The sequence below is a fragment of the Poecilia formosa genome, unplaced genomic scaffold (assembly GCF_000485575.1).
Source record: "Poecilia formosa unplaced genomic scaffold, Poecilia_formosa-5.1.2 Scaffold132, whole genome shotgun sequence".
NCBI classification, from domain to species: Eukaryota; Metazoa; Chordata; class Actinopteri; order Cyprinodontiformes; family Poeciliidae; genus Poecilia; species Poecilia formosa.
Genome location: NW_006800071.1, coordinates 417,773 through 439,213, shown reverse-complemented (window position 1 = coordinate 439,213; position 21,441 = coordinate 417,773). Strand labels below are relative to the sequence as shown.

The window sequence follows — 21,441 nt, the reverse complement described above, 5'->3', positions numbered from 1 at the left end:
TGTTTAGTCTGTGGTGTTTAGTCTGTGGTGTTTAGTCTGTGGTGTTTAGTCTGTGGTGTTTAGTCCGCCACTCTTCAAATTATTTCTTTCATTAATTTAGGTTTACAGTCAAATCTCCATCAATCAGGTCTCAGGTGAACATCGTGTTATGCACAGATGCCTCAGTTTGGCATTCTAGATGAAAAGTCATCACCCTTCAGAAACTTTCCTTTCATTCCCTGTGATTTCTTTTTTCTGTCAAGTTTTCTTACGTGTGTGGATTTCAGTCTGGGGAAATAAAATAACTGTTGTGGGCTGCAAGGCTGAAAAAAGTTGTGATATATGCCCTTTAAATGTCATCCTATGGTAAAAAGTAGAGAATATTTTTTTTTCTCTTTTTGAAGCATCCATGTGGACCCAAAACTGAGGCGTTTTGGGTCTGAAAACATGAGACTAGAGGTGTTCAAACTGGAATGTTTTTCTCCCAGAACCACATTTTTTCTGGGCTGTTGATGTAAATCGTGTCGCTGAAAGCGTCACTCCTTCTGAAGAGAGTTGCTACTTGGAAAGCATAATAAAAATGACCGACTTCCTTCAGCCTCTGAGTGTGGCAGAGAAAGAGCCTCCTGTCTCCAAAATAAGAAACTGAGATTTTCAGCAGTAAAATTAGATTCTTTGTGCATTGCAATTATTTTAGTAACATGTAAAATCCCTCCTAACCCTAAAGGAACTTTATCTGACAGACTTCCTGATTACTTGACTTGTTGTAAAGTTCTAGTAAATTTCTTTAAAAATTTATTTTTTAGTTATTGAACCTTACATGATAAATCCTGAAGGAACATTGATATACAGACTACATAAATTTATCCGACAAACTCTATGTCCATTTAGAGTTTTCTCTTCAGATTGTTTGGTCCTAAAATCTTAAAATATGAAGGGATCTGCTGTCAAATGTTCTCACTCAGCTCAGACTCTGAGAAACAAACAATGATGTTAAATATTGTTAGGATAATTGAGTTATTTGAAACGGGTATCCCTAGACATCAGCTGTTTTTTTTGTTTTTTTTTGTACTGACAGAGGACGTAAAGTAAAAAAACGCTGAAATAAAAAGAAATGTAAATAAACTTAAAGCTCACAAGCTTCACTAAATCAGTATAAACATTTAGCCCATTTATCATATTCCCCATAAAATTTTATTATTTTTTTTGTCAAAATAATGCATTCTGTAATTACTGTGTGAGATTTCTACATGCTACATCATGATTCATATATGGTTCTATTTTGTTTTGAGGCATGAAATGCATTTTAAAATTTCTCATCCACTCTGGAAAACAATGGATTAGTTGATAATAATTCTTTTTTTTTAGCTCTTGTGGCTCCTAATATTTTATCTTTTTTTTCTTTAGCATAAAATACGATCTGCCAAGCTGTAGTTTAAATTGAGAGATGACTGAAAATAAAATGCTGTGCCTTTCCATCACAAAACTGACATGGGCCAAATAATGACTCTAAATAATGCCCCTGCGTCCTGGAAAAGGCAGGTGCAGTGGACCCACAACCTCACACAGCCAGCATATTTATTTAAGACTGTATTTTCAGTTGCATTTGCATTAATTAACAAAGTGATGGTTTAATTTATTTTAGGTTTTGTTTTCATTTGGGGAAACTCGGAGTGGAATGGAAACTCAAAGGGCTCTGGGCCGTATTTTTAGACAGTGGAGAACAGATTTACCTTCAGATAGACAAATATAACACATTTATACCCCACACACACATATACACCTGCCACAGTGGAATTGTACTCTAATGGCCTTAATAATTTTGAACAAAAGAAACTGGGATGCTGCTTTGTCTCTACTTTATATTCATAAAAGGCAAAAAAAATCCAGTTTGTATTATGACTGCATCAGTCTTCTTTGCATGAACTTGAACCTGACATTGCTTTGCAACTGTATTTCGATCGCAGTACCTTAATACCTTCAAAATGAGACGATATGCAGAACAGTGTCTGCCTCGTGTCTACCAGTGACCCGTGTCAGAGCGGCTCTTAAATCCCTTTTATTTTCTGGAAATGGGTAGTGAGCTCAGTGCTGCCTGTGGTGACCTGACCTGAAAGGCTGGTACTGATAGCAGAGCCACCGCTGACCTTTCTTATCACGGTTCTTTTTCAAAGTGACCCAACGTCCCTCAGGGAGAGTTAGCCTAAGACTTACCTTGTCATTATCAGCTCGGTGTGTGAACTGAACATATTGTCTGTGAATATGAAACAGTAAATTTAGCTTTTATTGCATTTTTTACACCTTACTTTCACAGGCATTGAACTGGAAAATGTTTTGTTTGATTTAATGAAGAGAGATGGACTAGAGCTACATGGTGGGTTCTTTGATTGAGCCAGGCTTATCTAAACTAGGAGTGTCCTGAAGGGCAGGTTTCCACAACCTGCGTTTCTTCTTCAGCACAGCTTATTCAAATAATTAGGTCACAAGGAGGACAGTGTGGAATTTGGTTGGATGCTGTTGAGGCATTAAGGCCTTTTGATTCAGATTTGCTAAAAGTTTCTGGTCTTCAGCCCTTGAGGACCAGATATTCACACTCATGATCCACAGACATTGGAAAAAGAAGGTTTTTATTGAAAAGAAAAAGTATATCCCATTATTTAACAGCTTCTTGAAACATTTTTAGAAGCAATAACTCTCAGTACTTGTTTTCTGTCTGATTTTATTAGTCTCTTACATCATCATGGAGAACTTTTATCCCACTCTTCAAAATATTGCTTTCACTAATTTAGGTTTACAGACATGTTATTCTGTCCAGCTCTCCTAAACTCCCACTGCATTTCAATTAGGCTGAGGTCTTTACTTTTATAGGCTATTATAAATTCTTAAAAATGTCTGTTTTTAGCCATTGTGTTTTAGATTTACTCTGATTTTACGGGCCATCGTCCTGCAGATAAACCAGTCTGGGCCGAGCTTCAGCTGTTGGATGGACAGGTTGGTATCCATCCAGTTTATCTTGGATGGATGGATGGATGGATGGATGGATGGACACCATCTGTTGGCTGAAAAACAAACCCATATCATCACCATACTTTCATGTGGTATGATTTGATTTTTTCCCAAAACTGTTGCTGTACATTATGAACAAACATCTCTAGTTTGGTCTCGTTTATCCAAAAGACATTATATCTGAAATCTTGGTTCATTCAGATGCAACTTTACAAACATTAGTGAGGCTGTTACATTGTTCCCAACCAGTGTTGGTTCTGTTGGACCTCAGCTTTATGATTCTGTTTTGGATTTTCTCTAAGCATAGATTGACCCATTTTGGAGTAATTTTACTGGGTTCTGTTGTCTTTAATGGTTCCTCCTGTGAACAGTCAGCTAACTGTAGAATGATTTAGTTCAACCAGTTACAAATGTCTTTGTAAACCTTATTTTGGAAGCAACTCCCCTTTAAGGACGATGCTGATTTATTTCTACCTTGGCAGTGCTTTAATACACCTGTATGCTACAGAAAAAAATACTGACTAAACTCCTGCTTTTATAGTGGTGGTCACACTGATGACAAATTATCCAAGTTCATCTGGTTAAACACCCCCAGCTGCTTTTTAAAAAATCTTTTTATACACAATGAAGGCAACAACAATGCTAATTTTCTTTTACCAGGACTCTAGCTGTCATAATTAAATGAGTAATTTGTTAAAATGGGCTTTAAATGATAATTGACATTCCAGATTGAGATAAACCTATAATTAAACTGGTTAGATGTTCAATTCTGGGTAATTATTTCATGCTTAACAGCTGAATTGCTGTGAACTACTTGAGCAACGTCACAGTGATCTTATCTTAATCCTCCCTGATTGCAGCTCTCTTTATTCAGGTCAGAATAACCCCATTTCAAGATATTGAAAATAACTTGGATAAACGTCAGTCAAAATTCAGTATACAGCTGGCAGATGTTGGGTTTAAAGTTTGCTCAGTCTCCCTGAAGGTGGATGTGTTGGAGTCAGTTCAGTGGCTGTTATGATTCCGCTGATGACACTGAGGACTTCTTGTCCCTTGGCTGGTGAAAAGCATAAACATCATTTCTTGGCTTCTGTATTAAGGTTTTCAAAAACTCTTAATGAGAAGATTTGAATTAATTAAGACATAAAGAGAGGACCAGAATTATTCTTAAATGTTTAAGTTTTTAAAAAATGATTCTGTGAAGGATTTTATTCAACGATGCCACATTCATTGATCCATCTGTCTTCTATACCCACTTATTCATGAAGGTTTTGATATTATTCAGTGTTTATAATTATTAATCAAAAGCAACTCTAAACATGCTTACATGAACTCAGTGTTTTAGCAGTTTTGTAGTTTGCTGGAAGTTATTTTCAGATTAGAGCAGCATAAATCCTGAATGCTGCTTCTGTTTAGTTTCCATTCTGGAGATACAAAGTCGACCAGAACCAGAAGACTTGAGTGGTCTGGAAGGTCGATACAGCGACAACAGGTCTTTAAAATATTTTGTTGCTAAACCGTTCAGTGATTTATAAATTAGTAAAATTATTTACTCTGACCTACAGGGAGCCAGTGGAAGAGCTTTAGAGCTTGGGTGACGTGCTCTGTCTCCCTGGTTTTAGTGAGAACACCAGCAGCAGCGTTCTGGATCAACTGCAGCTGTCATCAATTATTTATAGGCAGTCCTGTGAAGATACTGATTCAGTAATCAATGCAGTTAAAGATGAACACATGGATGAGTTTTTCTAGATCTTGCTTGGACAAGAAATGTTCTTCAGGTGATAGGAGGCTGACTTTGTAACTATCTTAATGTGTCTCTGAATGTTCAGGTCAGAGTCCATCACAACACCCAGACTCCAGGCCTGATCTTCAGTTTATAGCTGTAATAACTGAAGCTGGGGGCTGAGTCTAGATCGTCCCCTTTATATCCATAAATGATGACTGCAGTTTTGGACATTTGGAGTAATGGCTTCTTCCTCTCTGAGTGGCAGCTATGTTCATTTTGGACTTGTTTATATTTGGAAAATTCTCTGTTACCAGCTTTAGCCAGCATCTTCACAAGGTCTTTTCTGAGGTCCCTACCTTTAATTAGGAATGGTATAGTGAAATCAAAAATATAAAAGTAATACAAAGGGACGTATGTAATTTTCTTCCACAGTGTATCTGGTTTCTGCTGTATTAGGTGAGATTTTTACAGCTCGCTCTCCTGCTGTTAGGGATGAGAAACTATTGCATCATTTGACTAAAGGGACATTTTCAAATCAGTCTTGAAACTGAAGAGTAGCTAAAGAAAAAAGGATAAAACCAGCAGGGTGTTAAGAATGTTTCTTTAGAGATGAAGTGATACTCTAAACTGAACAAAAAAAGACCTACCACTGGGTCTTTTGAAGCAGATTTAGCCTCTACACTTTCTGCCTTTATTTCTGTTCCTTGATTTTTAGAATGACCTGAAGCAATACTTGTCTGCTGAGTGGGTTAACCTTTATTATCTGCGCATCTGCTTCTTGTGCATGTCTTTATGTGAGAAGAACGTTTGGCATGCCATGAATCTGCTTTGTGCCACTTAAAAACACTCAGTCTATCATCATTCGTTTCCATTTCAAGGAAAATTCAGTGGAGCACAGAACACCTATTATTTACTGCCTACCTGTGTCAAAAAGCCACTGCAATCTGCATTATCAAAAGCTAATTTTACACTCCATCTGCTTTCCTCAAGCTCACCTGCACACTTATCCTCCCACAGCAAAGCATCTTTTGCAGCCTGCTCCCTGTTTTAACAATCGACTATCTGGAGAAGAGCATGTGAAGGTTTTTCACAGTTTATTGTTGGCATGGTTTTGTTGTAGTGTCTTGGATGACTGCTGGGGATGTTATTGATAGAATGAGTCATTGCTTTCTTGAGAATTAGTGTGCATTCATCTGTAGGCATGCAGCTATAGATTCAATAACTTACATAACCTATTTACCAAACTACAAGGTTCAATTTGGAAATAGCATTTGTGTCCTTGATGAAAAAACAGGGAGTCTCTTATTGTGTTTTCTGTAGCCCTGCCTCGGCATCCAGGTGTGCCATATGAAGACACTGGTTGCCTACATCTGGCAGGACATTGTTTTGCTCAACAAAAGATGGTATCTTTTGTTGAGCATCCTACTTTTATGATTGCTTTTCACATCAATATTTCATAGTAAAAGTTGAAACTATGTTGGTATGACCTTCAGCTTTCTGAATTATGTATATGTGAGTGTATGGGTGTATTTCAGCAAATCACACCTAATACGGGCCCTTTTTTGTAGGGTTAATGGTTAAATTTAGGACTAAGGTGTGAATTGAGTTTAGGTTAGGATTTGGGTTAGGCATGTACTGGTTAGGTTTGGGGTCAGGGTTAGGCTATACGATAGATATACTGTGTATTTATGTTACTCTGAAACGTTAATGTTTAGTAGAACAAAGGGCTGGACAATAAAAAAACACATAAGGATTTAAGCATTTCATATCAGTTGATACTGATAATTATTGATTAATGTTTTGTTTTAAATATTTGAAATACTTCCAAACTGGTTGTGTGACATTTCTCTCTTTCATCCAGTTTTCACTCCACACTATTGTTTTTTAATTTTTAAGTAGTTATGAGGCTCAGTGGCAAAACCTGAAACTCCTGCAGTTCAAGATACTCAACACGTTGTTGCTAGGTAACCACAGAGTGAGTGAGTTGGTTGATACCACCAGCCTTGTTTAGCTGGCTGTCAGATGTTGAACAGCTGAAGTCTTTCCTCTGCCTACATCCCCCAGAATGCTTTGCAGTTGTGGATCAGAGTTTAGTGAATATTTTATTGAATACTGAATATTCTATCAGACATTATCTATTGATCATGTGTCTGCCATGATATATATTGTTATTGATTTATTGTTGGGATAGCCAGTAACATGGAGTCTTCACAGGCTGTGGCCCACTCGCTTTGTTTGGGATTGAAATAAGAAAGAAAACATTGTGGGCATGAGATAAACTGCACATGGTCAGGAATTAGTCTAAATTAGATAGAAAGAAAATTACATCTAAATTAAAAAGCAATAAAGCTAGATCATTTCTCTACAGCAAATAAATGACACAATAACCAAGCAAGCAAAATGTTTATCACTTCAGAATTTAATTTGAACCATTAGTCAGGGTACTGCACATTTTATGTTGGTATGAATTGTGTAAAAGATGCATTAGGTGACTTGAAAAGGAGATGCATTGCATCATATAAAGCAGCCCTGTAAGACTGAGTGATAATTTAGTCTGAACATCAAAAATAAGCCAAAGCATTGTATGTTTTTATCTTTTTTAATCTTTCTTTTTTTTTCAAAATCTCTTTCTTACTGTTTATTCAATGTCACATGCTGTTATTTTTTTCTTTAATTATGTAAAGAACCTTGAAATGTCTTGCTGCTGAAATGTGCTATAGGCTACAAATAAAATTTGATTGATTGATTGATTGATTGATTGATTGATTGATTGATTGATTGATTGATTGATTGATTGAAAAAGAAGGCATAAATAATCAAGCTGTTGTTTTGTGCATCATGTTTGCCTCCACAGCCAGATGCTTAATGTGGTCAAAGATTCATGCATCTATAACAGAAAGACATTTCTAAATCGATTGCATTCAGAGATGTAAAAAGTGAAAACAGTATTAAATATCTATCTGTTGTTAGGGAATGTTCACTTATTGATGTCTAATCTTTTTTTTTTATCTCCAAAAAAGAAATATTGTTCTGCACTTTAGGCACTAAAGTTAATCTAGTTAAACTCATTAAAAACAAATATGAACAAAAATGTGTTTTGTATGTAGGGAAAAACCGAGGGCTCAATATTGCTGGCAGCTTGTGAGCCCCTCTTCAGCTGAAATGACTTCAGTGAAGCTTCTTCGAGCCTTTTACCTCTCAGTCTGAGGAAAGTTTGTCACACTGCTTACTGAGGGGTTTCTTCCATGATCTGTCCAATTCAAGTCACGTCATAGCGTCTCCAGGATCAGGATCTTTATAGGCATTAAGTGAACAAAAAGACTTCCTTAAGACCACATAAATTAAGTTATAATAATTAGTGCTATCGCACAAATAAGACAGAAAATATGAGAATAAATCAAATTGAATGAAATGCTAAAATAGCTTTTTAAAAATATTTTTGGAAAGGAGTAAAGCTTTAGTTTGGTTAAAGTTTTAACTGGCAAAACTGAACTGAATTGATTTATCAGTCAAATTTATTGACTGATTCAAAATATTAACAATGAATATCCAGTAAGTCATTTGTAAGTTGTCACATCAGCAAAGCAGCAGATAAGGCAACATGGTTGATGAAAATAGCACAAGTCCTTGAATGGAGCCTTGAGGAACTCCACATGTAAGTGGAAGTGGTGCTGCAGGACTCAAAAATAGGTAGAAATAAAACTCACAGATTTATCAAGCTGTGACAAGGTTAGATTCTTTGTGTGAACAGAAGGTCAAAACCTAGTCCTACCATACACACATTCACCACATTCTCATATTCTGAGCAATCACAGCGTTAGTCGTAGTATCATATCGTCTCATTTGGTAACGTTGGTTCATTGTGTACCGAGTCTTTACTATGTGGCCAGAGTTTAATTTCTGTAACTTCTGTGCATCATTTCATCATTCCAGTGAACTACAAAGCTCACACCAAGATAAATATTTTTTTTGTTTTATGCCCAATATTTTTTTCTTTTAATATTAAATAAATATAAGCCAAGCTTTATTGTACGTTCATGCATTTTTTAAAAGTATTTTGATCTTTCTTAATGCACATGTAAGTCTCAGTAGTTCAGTTATGTATGCAGTGAACTCTTCTTTCTGCATTAAAAAAATCCAGCAGGTCTATTAAAATTCAAAAGGTTCAGGAAGGAAATCTATATTCATGAAAATTTGCTCATTTGTGCCGGAGAATTCAAAATCAATACCATATTCACACTGATTATCATGCCTCATTTAGCAACCAAAGAATCAGCCAGTCAAGAAATTCAAATTGCTGGAGCAACATTACACTCAAGACATTTGGACAAAAAAAACAAAAAAAAAACTTGTTAATATTTCAGATGAAGTATAATTAACACCCTCATTACTAAGTTTTATCTTTACTTGTGAAAGATTTGTTGCCTGTGGACACAGCAAGGTTTGCTGTCTTTAGTGTTTATGTCAAGATCAGGAAAGCTTGAAGGGATGTTAGTCACTTCACAGAAGTGCGGAAGCATGCCCTGACAGACAGGCTTTTGATGGATAGGAAATACAGCAGAAGACTGTCAAATGATTTTCAAAGGCCTGGCAACTCGACTGAAGAGATTCATCAGGGAATCTCGCCCCCCAACCAGCTGAGGCAGATGGCTGTCCTCCCCCAGTCTTATTCCACTGGAGGTCTTTCTCTGTTTAAAGGGAATTTCTCCTCTTGTTGTTTCTCAACTGTTGTAAAACTGAGGAGGAACGGGACCAAACGTTGAGCTGAGGTAAAGATTTGTTTCAATCTGGAGGTTTTCTGATGAGTAGGCATTCTAAATTACCATCATTAATTGCACCGCATTGAATTAAAGCGTAATTGGATTGAATTTGTTAGAAAAATGGCTTTAATTAATTGAACATCTCTTAGTTTGCAAAATAAAACCCTGGGCTTTCCAAAGTTCTTTTGGTTTAACTTTCACTTTTTGACTAATTTATGTCTCTTTTTACATGATCTTAAAAGTTTTAAGATTTTAAAACCATCTTGAACAGATGAACAAACGTGTATGAGAAACAGAAAGAAGACCTGACATATGTATCCTCATTTAGTGCATCGTCTGTGTTCTAAAAGCTCTGTGGGATTCACCTTGTTGTGTTCAAGTCTGATGATCATTTTTGGTTAGTTAGTTTTTTTGTTGCCAAAGGTCTAAATGATGTTTTCTGTTAGTACTTATCCATTTGTTGAGCTAACAAAGTTAAGATGAAAACAGGACATTTTGATTTAAAGGTAATGTCCAAATCCCAAAAGAAAGAAATCTAACTTAAACACTGAAGAATAAATATGAAATGTTCAAAACAGCAATATATGTTCTTCAACTATTTTTCTCATCTATCTATCCTACACTTCACAAACTGAAACACACGCCTTTAGTAGAGCTGCCAAAACACAGCAGGTTTTAATTGATTTCCTCTCTGCCGTTAAATTCCCTCTATGTTCCTAAACATGTTCTGAATATTCATTGGAAGCTTATTGTTTCCTGCTTTGAACATCACCTTTGTGTATTTAAATTCTCAACCATGAATTTTAACAGTTGATTTGTGTGTTCATGATAAGAAACAACACGTATTATCCTTTTTATTCTTTTTTTTTTTTTTTTTACCTTGTGCATATTTTTTGCAAAGCACTTCTGCATGTGGTTCCCCAGATTTCCAGAGCAATTAAAGGACATAAAGCAGCTGCTGGAGAGATGAGGGGATTTTGTTTATTTTGCTCTTCACAGCTTGTTAAAAAGTAATTATAAAGCTTTGGTTAAATGTAGCCTTTTCTTACTTTCATGATGAAATAGTCCAGAAGATTGTATTTATTATTGTTCCAAACTCATGCATGTGGGAACATCTGCTTTAAAAAAACACTTGTTTTGAACTCTGCGGTCTGATTTCATACTTTAGAGTTGATTATACAGTGATTATTAAGTGAGTGGTGTGGAAGGTCATCATCTGAGCTAACAGTTCACAGCGTATGTCACCGCTCCACCTTCCTCCTCACTCTAACAGTCTTCACTACCTGCACTTATCCAATTCTCATTGATTTACACTTGGCTAATCCTCTGAATGTACGTTATCCGTCTTCATCCTCAGACTGTATGCACACGGCCGAACAGAACCAGCTGGGAGCGTAAACATCCTCCAGACGTCTTGCATCTTCATTGTGGTTGAATCCATATAGAGCAGCTTTGCATTCAATTGTAAAACAGCAGTAATAAGTGTTGCTGTGATTTAGTATTTATCACTTACGGTTGCTTTGGCATCCGGCATGTATGTTTGTTAAATGAGGTGATTAACTCACTATTTGCTCTTACCCACTTCATCTGGATCCTAAATCCAACTTTAATTATTAGGCACATGAGAACTCTGCAAACAGTATTTAAATTCACGTGTGCACATTGAAGGAGTTATTAGTTGCTTCACGGTCTCTTCCTGAAGCAATTTCAGTGCAAATGATGGGGAACAAAAACCCACAGTTCGTCTTTTGCAAATCTTCCAGCAGCGTTCTTGAGCCAAACGCCGTTCCATGTGTCATTGTTCCTCTGCTGCAGCTTAGCGAGAAATTAACTAGCCGTGAAAGCTCAAATAGGAAATCAAATCCTTAAAAGGCTGTACTTGAGCTACTGTTGAATCCTTGCAGGTCCATATTAAAATCCACCTTTACAGAGAAACGAGACATGCTGATTGTCCCCATCACATTTTATCAGCTGTAGGATTCCAAACCTAATGACTCATTACGCGTCCTGAAATAAACTTTGGAAAATGATTTAACTTGCAGGGCGGTGTCACCTATGTTTAGGTGGGAAATTAGTTACTCACCAGCATTTTCCAGGAGTGGAAGAGATCGACTTTGAGATCCTCTAGTCACTGGATGTTGTTGGCTTTCTTAGTTGTACAATGCTGCATCGATTTTGGAACGCTGCTGGTGCAGTTGGCAGACTGAGAGTGGTGAGCTTTCACTTTTCAAAGGAGGCACAGATATTGTACATCACAGTCCTCAGTCTGTCTCTGAATCTAACCTCTGGATTCAAAAGAAACAATAGTTTAATAAAGATTTATTTTTTCTTGCCACTGACTAGCTTTGTATTCTTATCTGAACATCTGATGTTATCTGGTTGGACAAAGAGGTTTCACCCTGCATATTGTATACAGCTGTGCTGGTCTCCCTGTGGAGGAGTTACTGGTTTTCGGACCTCATATTCAGAAGTTGAACTTCTAACATGGGATAGCGATTTTTTTCAAGGTGAGCCAGATTTTGCCAGCCTGTATTTCTTAACTTTTCTGCTCATCCTTCTGCCATGGCTGCAGATTAAGATCAGGTCCTGATTGCTGGTTAGCCACAGGAAACCCTGCAGGAGGAAACCTGTGCCGAACATCATCATCATCGGTCACTTTAGCCTCTCTTTCATAATCATGTAGTGATTCCCAGAGGTGACTTTCTTGCTTGTGAACTCCCTTTGGTTATCCATCCAAAAGTAATCAGTACTCTCAAGAAGCGTCTTTAAATATTTTGATTGGTTGATGAAACGGTCTATATTCTGCACACTATTTCCACCTTGCTCCTCCTGTGAACAGCTTATCCCAGACAGTTCCTGACAGTGTTTAAGCACCAACATAATGGTAAATGTAGCATGAAGACTGTTCTCTTTTGCCAAGGATGCAGGAGTGTGTGTGTGTTTGTGTGTGTGTGGGAGAGAGAGAAAGAGCAAGAGAAATAAGGAAATGGAGCTGAAGTAAACAAATGCATTAAATTCACAAATTGTGTGCAAATATGAGTCACTCGCTGACATATGTTAGCTCCTGTTCTGCTTACTTCAGTTGTTTCTCAGAATTTTAGCACTGCATACATTAGCATGATGATCATATTCATCACATCGGTGTGCTCCAGTCAAATCAGCTTCTTATTAAAAATCTGATGCTTGATTCACCATGGAAACATGAAATAGTCTGTAGGAGAATATATACATAGATGTGGAGCAGAACAGATTTTACAAACTTAAACGTGACACATGCGTTGTGTTGTACTCATTTTAAGTTGAACATTTGCAGTTCTTTCATGAGCTGGAAACCAGGCCAGCCTTTTCTTTGGGAATATACTTCTAGTCAGGAAACAGTTAGTCTCTTTTTGTCTACATCGCTTGTAACAACATTAAAGTGGATTCCTCTTTTGCTAAACATGCACTAACTGCTGAGACATGTAACAGCATCAATCATGCTTTATAAGAATCATCAGGATTAGTCCTGTCCTGTGTCCTAACATCAGTCTTCAGTGAGAACCAGCCAGAGCTAAATATAGTTCACCCGTCCAGCTTTATATAGGTCAAGATTCCCATCTACAGTTCCGCTGTTACACTTCAAGCTCGTAGTACTCCTGCTGCCGTGTATAATCTTGGCAGTGTTTTTATCCCTTATCTCTCGCCGCTTCCATCCTACAGGCAATGTGGAGCTTTAAGGTATTCTGATAGAATCACTGTTCTAATGCCAAAACTCACAACAACAACAACAACAAAAACCTGCAGAGTTTTCTCCGCTCTCTGCAGGATATTTTCAGTGTCTTACCATTTTAGCAAAAGGGAGGAAAGCTGCCAGCGGTGCTTGGATTTGTTTCTGTGGTTGTCAGGTGTTTTCCTTTGTGAGACTTTTCCCGAGGGGAAACCAGCTGACGACCACAGAAGTATCCATGCTTTGATTTGTTTTATTTTTTTCTGCAGTCATGGGATGCTAAATTAGGACCCTTGAAAAGTATTTTTGTCTTTACCTTGGCATTACATTTGAGATTTATTTACTTCAGAGTTAAAAAGAAAGCCTTTGCTTTGGTCTGTTTTCATCCATTTTATCAATCTAAGCAAATTTTCACTGGAAAATCGACAAGAGTTTAGAACACAAGGGAATACGATGATACCAGCAAAAATGGTATCATGGGAAACACATTTCACATGGTGGCGATGAGTTTTTTTTTTCCTAAATGTCACAGCTTAACGATACAGATGAGGGTATTTGTCCAAATTAATTACACCATGAACGTCCAGGGCTGTGCAGAACTTTTCCTTAATTTTTTTCTACCAAGAAGGAAAAAAATGTTCTTTTAATCTTTTAAAGTGCTCTTGATCAATAGTTCTCTTGTTCAATGTAGTCTTTGTACCTGACCATCACAGCATAAAGTGCAGCATGTACTTAAAAAAAAGTGGATAAATGGGGGATGAAAGAAGAGTTAGGCCTATAAAAAGGAGCTCAACCTGAAAGACTAAAAAGTCCAACAAAGACCTGGCATGGACCCTGAAGGATGCATCATCCTGCATTTGATCAACAGCTCTATGCAAAGTTTAAGGTTGTAACTCTAGGAATCATTTTGTTGAAGATAAAATATTTCCTTTGCCTGTCACATCGTGTTAACTTTAGGATATTTGTAGATTATCTGAAGAAATTGGAACAAATTGAGTATTTTTGACAACAAGCCTTAATATCCAAAGTAAAGCTGACCTTCATAAGCTGGAAGAAATGTTGCTCAGACCAACTTATTGGCCAGGTATCTCAGACAAATTTCTCTTGATTGACCATAACAAGTTGAGCAATGGACCCACTTTTTTTTGTGCAAATGCACCTAAGAAATATGTTTGATTTTTTTTTTTTTTTTTGGTAAAACTCAAAGTTAAACACAGATGTTTTCATCTGTTTTAGGGGTTTCTGAAATATTACATCTAGCATGTTGCTGGGTATTTTTGTTTCAGTCATTCAGATGAAACCTTTAAATTTCAAATTTAAATTTTAAGCATCTCACTGATATTGAAAATAGCTCATTTTGAGACGTGAACTTCTACACTAAAGAGTGAACTTGACCGCTCTAATGTGTTTACGATCATCGTAAATCAAACTGCCACCAGATGATTTCAATTTGTAATTCTATTTTTGATCAGTTTCATATTATTACCTCCATCCTGTTGCACTATTTTTTTTCCTTGACGTTTGTTGCTTTAATTGTTAAATTAAACACAAGGTTGATGCTGATAAATTTGAAACTAGAACCAAAAACCATGTCAAAACCATGAGTAAGAATGAAGAACAAAGTTCTGGCTTCCTAAAAACAAAATGGAAAGAAATGAAGTTGAATCCAGATTTGCTCTCTCCTGTTTCGGTTAAGACATTTAGTTTAACCACGTTTGCGTTGAATAAGCCACATTCAGTATAATTTCTCATGGAGTTCTTTCTCAATCATCTGCCAAATGCAGCATCACTCTGCTGCTTATCTACTGCTCTTTCAAATGAATAAACGCATCTGCCTTGTAGGGCTTGTCAGATTTGTTTGTTAAATTCATTCTTATGGAGATTACAGTGAAATGCGCCGGCTGTCATTACTCTTCCCGTCATGTTTTGACGACTGTGTGCAGTCAGAGTTCGCTGGGAAATTTCCATTCAGCTTGTGCGTTGTTGCACAGACGCAGCACATTTTGCTTTTGGAAAGTATTCAAGTATATATTTAGACAGAATATTTTAAATTTGTTTCATTCACATCAGTAAAGAACGTGTTTTAAAATCTGTAATTAAAGTGTTGGAAAAACCTGTACTTCGTTGGCTATTGGTGATGCATGAGTCATGTCAAACCTTAGAAAAGGTTTTTCTTCATAATAAATCACTTTGCATCTTATGTTGCTTAATAGTTGCAAGTAAAGCTTTTAAAAGAAAATAACTGTTAAATGTAAGGCACTTCTCTGAAAGCTAATTATTTTTTAATTGTGCCAAATTCGTAGCAGACATTTTAAACACATTATTTTGTCACTCGAACAAAGCTGTCTGATTAACTGTTGTCATAAAAAGAGATCCCGCACCAATTAGATTCAAGAGGAAGATGGACTTAGAGGGAGAGAACAATCTGCAGATTTGTCTCCATGCCAGCTCCGACAGATGGAAAGAGCAGCGGAAGGCTGGGAGGAGAGAACGGTCTTCGATTTTAACTAACGCTACCATCAGGGCCCTTTAAAGTTTCTTCTGAGGCAAAACTGTATTTAAATGGACGAGCCATTGCTGCAGAGCGCCCGTGTTTTCAGGATGTCTCTGTTCTGGTTTTTACCACAGTTTGTTTGGCAAACGTGCAGCATGGAGACTGAGCTAAATCAAACAATCTCAGCCCATTTCAAGGTGTTCTTTATATCAGCAGAAATAATATTTACAGATTGTATTTGAGCAGGTGTTTAGTTTGTTTGTGCCTCTCAAAGGGAAGTTGGAAGTGAGCCATTTTGGACAGGGCATCAATCTACTCAAAATGTTTTTTTTTGTTTAGTTTTTTTTTTTCAATTGATCAGTTAGTTTTAATGATTAATTTTTTTAAAAAAAGCTATTGCATTGTAAACAATGAAAGTACTGGATGTATGTATAGAAGAGCACCTCCAACATGACAAAACATAAATACATTTAAAAAATGAAACCTGTATTCATTTATTTAGATAAAAAAAAGTCAGATTCATGATGCAAGATGAAGGAACTTAAAAGGGGAGTATTATGAAAAACTTACATTTTTTTTAGCTTTGTCTTGTTTTAATGTTTTTCCCTCATCCAAACTCTACCTGAAATGCTGCTTTGAATCTTTCATGCATGTTTGAGGAATCCTTGAATCTCCCTTGGCAGCCATTTGCCTGAAGCTCCGCCTATTTACCCAAAGCTCCGCCTTCGAGCTGCTGCTGCTAGTCTGGAGGAGCTGAGAGGCAGAAGCTCGACTGTAGCAATTAGCAAACACCTGGTGGAACTGCGCATCATACAAACTACTTTTCAGTCACAAGGGAGTGTCGGAAAGGGCAAGAACTTCTTAAAGAGACAGAGGGCAATTTTAAGGTGTCGGATAAGGATATGATGCAGAGTTATTTTGATATATATAGCATTTTCATAACAGTTGAAGGTAATGTAGATACTCTACTGTGCTTTAAAATGGCACTTTGTGCCTGGAAAATACATAAAACTCCCCCTTTAAACAGTTGCAAACACATTTTCTGTCATTATCTTTTCCCATTTGTAGTCTTTAACTAATTTCAGTAATAACAGAAATAATAGAAATGTCTCATATTTAATAACCTTTTTCCTTATTTATTTAGTTTGCCTAAATAATGGTGCTTGGTTCATTTAAAATCAAATGCACAATGAAATGTGATTAAAATGGGACTGAAGTAAAATTGATTTGGCTGGCTGCTCAAAGTCTGCACATTAACAAACATTCACAGCAATCAAATGTTTCCAACCAACCTTCTTCAAACAGATCAGCTGTAGATTTTAAGTGTCTTTTGTTCAGATGCTCATTAGCTAAGTTCATGCTAACAATAGCAATGCTTTCCAGCTATGACCAGTTTTCTCTTCATATGTCCCCATGATAAAATGTCAGATAATATTCATTCTTAAACTGTACAGTTTAATGCTATCATAGTGTTATTAGTGCCACTTATTATCCAAAGAAGCTTTTTAAAGTGACCTTAGTCTCTGGCATTAGTTGGTTTAATACCAATATATAAAAGCATTGAGCTACAATTCTCACAGTGCCCATGTTTTGTTAAAGGCAACATGGCTGACGAGAGCCTTCTTTCTTCTTCTTTCTTTATGTCATTCCTGATTCCATGTCCATCTTGAAGACACGCCGCCTACGCAAAGTCAGGGCCATAAGACTGAAAATGAAGAAAACTATAAAATAAAAAAATGAAGTTGAAAACTTAAATGTGAAACTGAGAAAAAATAAATATCAAAATATGGAAAGGTGAAGAACGAAAATAATTTCTTCAAAATCTTTTAAGAATGAACTCAATATTTTAGTTGAACTGGAAAAAAATGACAAACTTATTTTTAGTTTGAATACATGGTTGTGTTTTTCAAGTTTTAGACAAAACCTTAAGTTTCCAATTTCATGTTTTAGTTTTTTTTTTTTTGTCAATTACAATTTTGTTTTTCAAATTAACAAAACATTCGGCCCCAATTTTTAGCTCCAAACCCCAAACCTGGTTCATATGATGATGAATCAGACGCTTCGTCTGCCGTGTTTGTTTTGAAACTTTCAGTCAGATGAAGCAATGCATCAACCGTCAGTGACCATCACTGATGGCTCCAGTGGCCGCACACACACACACACACACACACACACACACACACACACACAGAGATAACTCCTGCAGACGAGGAGCTCTACTCACACAAAGCATTTGGGAGGAAAATAGCAGTAACGTTTGGTGACAACTTAAAGAAATCCAAAAATAAAATAAAATAAAATAAAAAATTAATTAATCTTGAATTCTTTGTGGCCAGTCTGAATGACGGATGGGGATTTCATTAGTGGATTGTGGCAGTGCAATCTGAAGAGTAGAGGACCACCATCAGCCCTCTGCTCTGCCTCTGGAGGACTGTCGCTGAGTGCCATGCATGTTAATCTCCATTTCCTTGATTATGTGTGGGTACATACGATCAAAGTCAGGGTGACTTTCTCTCCTCGTCTTCGGCTTCATCGGAGTGAGGAAGGATGAGGAAACGAGGAGAGCAGCGCTGGAGTAAACACCTAGACAGGTGTCTGGCGAGGGACAAAGATTAGATTTAGAAAGCAGCCAATGTTATTTTCTCTGCTGTGAGACTGCTGTAAGACATTAAGCACTAACTGAAGCTCTCTGTGTCCCACTGCAGAGACGCTTTTTCCCTGCAGCTGCCTCCTCAGGCTCCCAGTCCTCCTCCTCCTCCGTTCGCTTCCTTCCCTCTCTCCTCTTTTCTTCTGTGTGTGTTTAAAAACTTCTTCCTTGTACCTCATCAAGATGGATTAGCTTTGAAAGGATCCCTTCTGTTTCCATCACCGTCCCTACGTTTTTTTTCCTCCTCGGGCAGTCGTGTGTCATCCCTCCTACCTCCCCTCAGACCGCTGGCTGGCACACAGCAGCCAGCGTTTTCTCCAGCTGGAGTGGAACCGAGCACATTAAGGATGACTCTTTTAAAGTGATCAGACTTGCTGCCGTCATGTGGAGGGGCCATTTTTCTTCATTTTAAACCTTCTGTCTGCTTGCCAATACTATAGATTTTCTATCATCTCCTTAATCACAAGCTCTGCGATTGGAAAAGTGATTGTCCGTGCTGCTCTACAGTATCTGAAAAGGTCCAGTCATCTCTGTGGGCCACCATTTGAACAGTAAAGTAAGACGTTCTCTCCCTCGGCTCCCTGTAAACTTCTCGGCGTTTTTCAGTAAGCAGACTTTTCTGCACAATCTGTCAGGTAAAGAAATCCCAGGGCAAAGCATCTGTGTTTGCTGCTGCATGTTAATTCAACAAGCTTCATAATTGTGAAACCTGTTCAAAGCCAGAATGTTACTTCATCCACGTCTGATCATTGTGAAGCAGTTACAGATGGAAGATCTTTTTTATTCGAAGCTCAATGCTCGTGTTTTTCAGGTCGTCGGATGGTGTGTGCCCAGCAGGGACAGTGTTAGTGAGTCGACTGAAGATGGGGGAGATGGAGGAGGCCGACCACATCGCCACCGACTCGTCCTCACAGAAGGTACGGCACACTCTAAACGCAAGATGTGGACAAAACCTTAAAGGAATCACACTGAAAATCATGTTTTTAGTGCCCTGTTGAACAGAGAAAATGTTTTTTTACTACATCACCACAGCAGTATCCCAGTATTTACCACAACCTCCTCCCAGTAACTAAAATCCACCAATCCTTGAGACCGCCTTCTAGAAATTCTTATAATTAATTTATTATAATAGTTTAAACACCAAATATATATTAATATGCACTAAGGCACATGATGAAAACTATATTTGCGTTACTGCAGAAGCTGGCATCTACAGTTATCCTTACAGCCAATCAGGGTGGAGTAAAATAAATGGCACTCTTGGACTAACTGCAGCCAACTGTGTGTCAAGATTTTCTTTCAAATTATTTTAGATGTGCTCTACAAAAAAAAAACTAACAAAAAAAACGTAAAACTTTCTGTGAATAACCTGCTCCACAAATCTGTGGAACAGGGATTGAAACCTGAATCTGTACGAAAATAAATGTAACCAGAACATTTTGTCTTCATTTCACTTTGTCCAGGTAACAGGCACGTTACTGTAATTAGTGATTATAGGTTCACTAATAATTAGTGATGGGCAACATGGACTTAGATTTATCATGACATTTTGTGGCACTGCAATGATAATAATAAAAATTAAGATAATAACTACTTTTTACTCAATTTTTAGGAAACTATGAGACTGTGTGACACATCAATTATAACCCCACAACCACAAATACTGCTCCTGACAAACATCTCCATTTTTTAATGCACATCTGTAGAATGTATATTACTACACTACACCCATTAACTGTATTTAATATTTTTTCAAATTCATTGATATTTATTGATTCTAACAATCCCAACAATATCATTTTAGGGGATTTTAAACATCATTAATTGAAATTGATCATGACAACGATAAAATATAAATGACACGATTAAGCCCCACCCCCTTCATGGCTTTCTGTGTCATGGAGGTATAAATGTGGCAATGCAGAGGCCAGTTCCCCATGCAGACTTCAAAACGATCCAGCCATCGGACTGGAGCATGTGTGTGTTACTTTCTGGAAGTAAGAAAATGGGGGCAAGAAAATCACAACTCGCTTAAACTTGTCCATATTTGCAGTGAGAGCAATAAATAAAAAAAGTTTTAAAAAAACTGGAACAGTGACAAATAAGATTGGATGAAAACCCTATTTTATCTCGCCACTTGCACAGTGAGGAGGATGGTAAGGGAGATTTAAAAAATAGCTCTCCAAATCTAATTGTCAGACGACTGCAGCACAGAGTGGCATTTTGAGGTTGCCAAGTCTCAATAACAACCATCAGACTCTAGATGCAAGAAAAAGACCGTTATCTTTATCTAACATGACAAATGTAAATGGAGACTGCGAAACTCCAGCAGGGATTTAACTGGAAATATTTGTTCTGGTTTGTTGAGACTAAGATTTAGATTTTTCAACAAACACAGAATGAAAGGTGGAGGATCCATGATGCCGTTTCCCTTCCTGATGACGTGGAAATCTTGTTAAAGTAATTGGCATGAGGAAAAGTCAACACATTTTAAATAGAAATATGGTAAAAATATATCACTAAGTAATTGATCCAAATCAACACAGAAATTGTTCACCAAACAAAATCAATTGTCTTCCATGGTTATTTCAGCCTCCATTATTAAACCCCATAATTAGCATGTGAGTTGGGCTAAAGAGGACAGAGTAACATCACTTTCTCAAATAAAAGTTTAGATTATTAACCTTTATATTTTTGAGATTATGCTGCTACTGTAAAAGCTGAATGTATTTTCAGACTTTTTTACCCTACTTTATGAGAGAGCCATAAAATGTGAAGCATGTTATTTGGCAAAGTACGAGTGTCTGCATATCAGATCCCTTCTGCTTATCCTGGGATTAGACCAGCTCTGCTCATACTCTCCAGTGAGATTAAATACATTTAAGTGAACCCTAATGAGGATTTACCCGGCGTGCGGACGTTTTATCGTCGGCGTTAGCGTGTTCGTGCTGATGGAGAAACGATCTGAAATCTTTCCAACCACTTTTATTTTATCTGTGTTTCCACTTCTTTGTTTATTTGCCCATAAACATTTCCCGGATGGTAGTTTTGCTGCAGCCACCGCCCTCGTTATCCGCTCTAATCCCATTCGCTGCTCAGCTTTTAACTCAATCAGGGAGGAGA

The 21,441-nt window shown here is 37.2% G+C and overlaps 1 protein-coding gene across 1 annotated transcript in view; it reads left to right on the top strand.

Annotated features, from left to right (window-relative positions):
* inpp4b (inositol polyphosphate-4-phosphatase type II B) overlaps positions 1-21,441 on the top strand; it is a 199,620-nt gene that overhangs the window by 87,902 nt on the left and 90,277 nt on the right. The window contains exon 6 of the mRNA XM_007561971.2: positions 19,130-19,235. Within this exon, the coding sequence (XP_007562033.1) occupies positions 19,130-19,235 (106 nt within the window). The remainder of the gene's footprint in view (positions 1-19,129; positions 19,236-21,441) is intronic.